Raw genomic sequence first — 6,333 nt, 5'->3', positions numbered from 1 at the left:
AATGCGGATGCGGACAGCACCCTGTGTGCTGTCCGCATCTCTTCCGGCCCCATAGAGAATGAACGGGTTTGGATTCGTTCCGCCAAGTTGCAGAACGGATCCGGACCCATTCTACGGACGTGTGAATGGACCCTAAAGCCAATGAGACAGATGGTGGAAGCTGTTGCATGCAGCTTGATCTGGTTGACGGAGATGTGAACGAGGCCTAAAACTTGGCAGCCATATATAATTTTCTTAATTTTTCAAGGCCCCGTCAATCCCCACCCATGTGGTACTTTGCTTACTAACGGAGAAGAAAGGGAGATAACAGTCATCCAAGATCTTGGTGAAGGTACCAGAGATCAGATCATCCCTAATGGAGAACGACCTCACATGTACAACCATTTCACCAGCAAAGAATGGAGTGGGAAGATCTGTTCTTGGGGTCTACAAGATGGACCCCAGGCTGAGACATTTATGGCACTTTCAATAGGCAATCAAAGAAAACCCTAAGAGATACAAGTTAGACACAGCTTGGATCATAGCTGAGTATATTGGTCCTGTGGACTAACATCAGCTTCCCGGTCATGGTCACCAATTCTGAATTGGTCTGAAAGATAAGTAAACCCCTCGAACTTACTCCAGATACTACCACAGGTAAAGTAGGTCCTGGAGAGCGACATTTTGGCAATTCGGGTTCTAAATCATTTGCCCCAATACTGGGTAATATCACAGAGTTCACCGCCCAACTAGTAGGCACCAACAGCCAGTGGATCATAGGCTGGTATCGGCAGTCTCAGATTTGATGCCAGTTGGTTCTGACATGGTGTCGGCTTGTCCATCCCGACAGAAGAGAACGGTCGGGTTCTTACAGGCCCACATAGCCAGATCGCCACCGTTAGCTGGACTGGAGGAAGAGACCCTACTGCCCTGTCCATGCCGATTACTGTATCGATCATGGATGGGGTCAGCTCGCCCTCTGACCTCTCTGTTCTGACCCTGCGTGCACAGATAGGCCGCAATGTTCCTAGTCCTATAGCCCTCTTCCCGATTCCGACCCAGCAGCATGGAGATGTTAGGGTTGCGAATGGCATAGATCAGCGGGTTGATGGCCCCGTTGGCCCAGGCCATCCATATGGCCACCGTATCCATGAGCGGCATTAACGGGTAGTCCCCGGCGGCTGCCACCAAGCCCATGACGCAATAGGGCCCCCGGCAGCAGATGATGAAGACGATCATGATGAGCACCGTGGTGGCCGTTCTCATCTCGCTGTAGAAGCGAAGCAGGTGGGCGTAGGTGGTCACCGGGCGGACGCGAATCTCCGACAGCCTCACCGCCTTACAGATGTTGTAGTGGCAGAAGCACATGAGGCCGAAGGGCAGGAGGTAACACAGGACGATGAGGGAGATGCTGTAGGCCGCACCCAGCCTGGAGCCAGCAGAGTGGAACACGTACATGCAGTGGTAGTAGCCCTTCTTGTGGACCACCCATTGCTCCTTGGCCAGCAGGTACCAAGGGAAGGAGAAGCCCAGGGCGGTGAGCCAGGCGGCGGCCAGCAGCTGCACCGCGCGGGTGCGGCCGATCTCTCTCTGCGGCTGCCGCACGATGGCGTAGTAGCGGTCCAGGGAGATGAGGGTCATGGTCAGGGTGGACACGATCCCGAAGCAGGAGTTGAAGAAGCCGTTGGCGAAGCAGAAGCGATCCCCGAAGAGCCAGGCGCCCCCGCGGGAGAAGAGCAGCACGAAGGAGAAGGGCTGGCAGAGCAGCGCGCTCAGGAAGTCGGCCAGGGACAGGGACAGGATGAAGGCGTTGGTGACGGTGCGGAGCTGCCGGTGCTTGCTGATCACCACGATGACGGCGCAGTTGCCCAGGCAGGAGAGCAGGAAGATGGCGAGCAGCAGCAGCGCCTGGCAGGCCACCGCCACCCCGTGCAGCAGCGGGCTCCCCCCGGCCTCCTGCTCGCCCGAGCTGCGGTTAGTGCTCAGCTCGGCTCCGGCAGGTGTTGTCCCGGCCCCCGGAGCCGTCGTCAGGTTGCTCAGCAGAGCCAGCTCCATGGGTCGCGGCGGGGCTGGGTGGAGGCATCCCTCAGGCCGCTGTTCCCCGGGATGCTGCCGGAGTTCGCGCCCTGGTCCAGGGTTCTTTAGCGCCCGTGACGTCACACAGGTTGCCAGGGAAACAGAATCTCTGCTTTGGTTCTTTTACGCACAGAGATGGAAAGGGGGAGTTAACCCTGCAGCTGCCGGCTGGGATTGAAGAGGGAGCAGGAGCTGGTGGTACCTATGGGCAGAGGAAAGCAACCAGGGGCACTAATACTGTGGACCAGTGTCCGACTGGGGTACTTAGGGCCCACCAGTGTAACCGATTCTGGGGGCCCACCTTAGGGCTCCTGCACACTAAGGTATTTTGTTTTCCCCCCCATGTCTGGTACATTCACTTCACTGCAAAATGACAGAACATCTCCTATTATTGTCCACATTACAGACAAGGACAGGACGGTTCTATTAGAGGCCGGCCGTTCTGTTCCGCATAATGTGGAATGCACACACCCGGTATCCATTATTTGCGGATCCGCAATTTGCAGACTGCAAAACATCCAACGGTCGTGTTCATGAGCGATTACAGTGATGACAGAAATAGTAAAGATGAAGTATGATGGCAGACACTCACAGCAACATGCACAAACATACATGTGGCAGAATGTACACATATGGATACCCTGCACTTAAAGGGGTTCTGCAGTTTGTTTAAACTGATGCTCTATCCTCTGGCTAGATCATCAGAATTTGACCCCCCGATCTGCTGTTCGAGAAGGCAGCGGTGCTCCAGCAGCGCCGCGGCCTTCTCACTGTTTACCGCTGGCCCAGTGACGTCACGACTTGTATCAACTGGCCTGGGTGGGGCTAAGCTCTGTTCACTTGAATGGAGCTTAGCCCTGCCCAGGCCAGTTGATACTAGTCATGATGTCACTGGGACAGCGGTAAACAGTGAGAAGGCCGCGGCACTACTGCCAGTGCGGCTACTTTCTCAAACAGCTGATCGGCAGGGGTCTCGGGTGTCGGACCCCTGCCGATCAGACGCTGATATATCCAGAGGATAGATCATCAGTTTAAACAAACTGCAGAACCCCTTTAAGTGCAGAACTAAGACACATGCAGCGCACACCAATCACTCACTGGACAGATGTGGGACACAAGACACTTAGGTCACATGCTGCACATACACCACTGATATATAGATCATATATAGCACACACCAATCACACATAGGAAACAAGCAATGCCCACACCAAGACATTTATGCCTAACCCTATTATGTGTAGAGCACTTAAAGGGGTTCGCTCACTTCAGCAATTGGCATTTATCATGTAGAGAAAGTTAATACAAGGCACTTACTAATGTATTGTGATTATACACATCACGTATCCATGGGTTTGACCACTCTGCAATCCAGCAGCGGAGGTCGTGCTTGCACACTATAGGTAAAGGTGTTGGCCTAGGAGCATTTCCAGGCTTTCCCTATAGTGTTTAAGCACGGCCACCACTGCTGGATTACATGGTGGTAATAACCACGGATACGTGATGTGTATAATGTGATGGAAAAGAGGCAATATGGACAATTACAATACATTAGTAAGTGCCTTGTATTAGTTTCTCTACATGATAAATAACATTTACTGAAGCGAGACAACCCCTTTAAGCATAAATGTCTGGCAGGAAATTTACCAAATCTGAACCTCCTCATATTGTACATAATCTACATTATAATTAAAAAGGGTTGTCCTACCATAATGACCTATTGCCTATCTACAGGATAGGTGATAAATATCAGATTGCTGGGGTCTGACTGCTGGAACACCCACTGATCATGAAAAAAAAGAGGTCCTGAGACATTCAATTACTTACCACCAATCTATGTACACAAGGGTCTTAAAGGGAACCCGTCGTCAACTTCCTGTGCCCATACTAACAGCAGTATAAAGTAGAGACAGGTGGGTTGATTTCAGCGGTCTGTCATTTAAAAGTAAGTCGTTGCCGAGAACCAACATCACAATCATTGCAGACTGGGCCTGGAAAAGAGTCCCGGCCACCTGAGAAGAGTCATGGTATACATGATCTCCTGCTCTCCTGCCCACCTGCTGATGGCTGACAGTCTTCTACCTGGTTTTCTCCCTTTCTCTCTAGGAGAGAACTGCCAATCATCAGCACGGTGGGCGAGAGAGCAGGAGATTAGGAATAACCAGGACTCTGGAACCCACACCTATACTTTGAACATAGCCCACAATGTGCCAGAGGATGCACCACGCATGTACGGACATCCTCCATTAATTCCTATGAGCGTGCAGATAATAGCCAAGCGCTAGCTCATCTATTTCCGTTAGCCCCATAGAAGCGAATGGAGCAGTGACCGCTTGTGCGGTACGCTTCCCATTCACTTCAATAGGACTTCCAAAAATAGCTAAGTGTGCCACTCGGCTATTATCGGCACTCTCATGGAGGGGCAGGCACACATATGTGGTGTGTCCTCCAGCACTTTGTGGGCTACGTTCTAAGTACAGGTGCGGGTCCTACAGGTGGGACCCGCACCTACCAGACATTGGGGGGCATATACTATCCCTAATGTCCAAGATTAGAATACCGCTTTAAACAAATTAGGAGGGCACTGTTCAGTCCGTCTGCATTACTAATGGGCGCATCATGTGGTCGTACACTACAAGCACAACTTTAGACTGCTGACAATGTCACATCAGACACCTGCAGACCCAGGTGATGTCCGAAGGATTCTGTGCTCCATCTTTGTGAGAAATCTGCCATAGAACTTGTGTCATGTCATCTCTCAGCTGTAAGGGCTAATGCACATGAACGTATTTTCTTTCCGTGTCCGTTCTGTCCCGTAATTTTTGCGGACCGTATGCGGAACCATTCATTTTGATGGGTCCGCAAAAAAAAAACTTAAGTTACTCTGTGTACATTCCATTTCAATATGTCTGTTCCGATGAAATATAGAACATGTCCTATTATTGTCCGCCTTACGGACAAGGATAGCATTGTTCTATTAGGGGCCAGCTGTTCCGTTCCGCAAAATACGGAATGCACACGGATGTCATCCATATTTTTTGCAGACTGCAAAATACATACGTTCGTGTGCATGAGGCCTAAGGCTGAACTACCCCATTTATTTTACCAATTTATATAGTGCTGACATATTCCGCAGCGCTTTACAGACATTAGCATCAAACTGTCCCCAATGGGGCTCACAATCTAAGGTCCCTATCAGGATGTCTTTGGAGTGCGGGAGGAAACCGGAGAACCCGGAGGAAACCCACACAAACACAGGGAGAACCTACAGACTCCGTTCAGATGAATGGAACCGATTTTAATATAGAAAAACGTTGCCACGTGTGAATATACCACATACAATAAGTCACACACGTAGAGAAGAGCCTTGCAAATATACACCCGGTCTGACAAACAACAACATAGCGAGGTTGCGACGTGGCCATGTTGTGGTCGCGTACTACTTCGGTCAAACAAGCCGCAGCTGCCTCCAATCTAATCGCAGCCGAGCCGTTTCGTCGCACCCTAAGATTTCTGAGGCTACATTCACACGTATTATGCGCGGGTTTTCGAGCTCCAACTATGCAGTGTAATACATTACCTGCGGTTCAGATTTTGAAATCCACAGCATATCCTTATTCTCTGCAGATTTCATTGCAAAGGGTGAGGTCCTGGGCAATCTGCATGCAAGCGCTCATGCACATAATCTGCATTTTTTGTGGACCCATTCACTTCAATGGGGCCACAAAAGATGTGGACAGCACACAGTGTACTGTCCGCATCTGTTTGTCCATTCCGTGGCATCTGCAAAAATAACACGAGTGCGGAATGCACACGGCCTGTATCCATTTTCTGCGGATCCACAATATGCAGGCTGCAAAAACAGCAATGGCCGTGTGCATGAACCCCAAAACGTGCAAATTTTGGTGAAGATTTGGTGCGAAAATGCAGCAAAAATCCATAAACTACACTGCCGTGTGCATATATCCCGTCCCGCTTGCGCCTAACTTGCCGCGGGCTCAAACCCAAATAATTATTGAACCTAAAGGAAACCAGCAAAACAGGCAACAGCAGCTTGGAAGTATGGCGCAGGTGCAGATTTACACACAAGTATGATATCTGTGAGTTTTTATTCATCTTTCCAATAAACCTTTATAACCACAGCTCGGCTTCCAGTTTGTGACCTACACTGAGGCGCGGCCAGATGGTGCCGCCAAACCATGCCCGTCCGCGGCAGCCAATGACTGCACGATTTTGCTGCAGGAACCATCCTGGTTCATGTTTTCAGTGCCGGTAAGG

General features: G+C 50.6%; 1 protein-coding gene across 1 annotated transcript; it reads right to left on the bottom strand.

Annotated features, from left to right (window-relative positions):
• GPR135 (G protein-coupled receptor 135) lies at positions 1–5,689 on the bottom strand. The gene is made up of 2 exons (XM_044271247.1): positions 5,636–5,689; positions 1–2,175 (listed from the first exon to the last, which is right to left on the bottom strand). The coding sequence occupies exons 1-2, from the start codon at positions 5,687–5,689 to the stop codon at positions 754–756; spliced, it is 1,476 nt and encodes a 491-aa protein (XP_044127182.1). The 3' UTR covers positions 1–753.
• Positions 5,690–6,333: the final 644 nt, after the last annotated feature.

The sequence above is a fragment of the Bufo gargarizans genome, chromosome 11, assembly GCF_014858855.1.
Source record: "Bufo gargarizans isolate SCDJY-AF-19 chromosome 11, ASM1485885v1, whole genome shotgun sequence".
In the NCBI taxonomy this organism is placed as follows: domain Eukaryota; kingdom Metazoa; phylum Chordata; class Amphibia; order Anura; family Bufonidae; genus Bufo; species Bufo gargarizans.
Note: the sequence above shows the minus strand (reverse complement) of the source record. Positions and strands in the feature narration are given on the sequence as shown.

Bases quoted from the DNA above. Each gene is read 5' to 3' on its own strand.
- GPR135 (XM_044271247.1), bottom strand. From the start codon at position 5,689: ATGAAATCTGCAGAGAATAAGGATATGCTGTGGATTTCAAAATCTGAA. The intron at 2,176-5,635 runs GTAATGTATTAC...TGTGCGTAAAAG, and splicing joins TTTCAAAATCTGAACCGCAG to AACCAAAGCAGAGATTCTGT.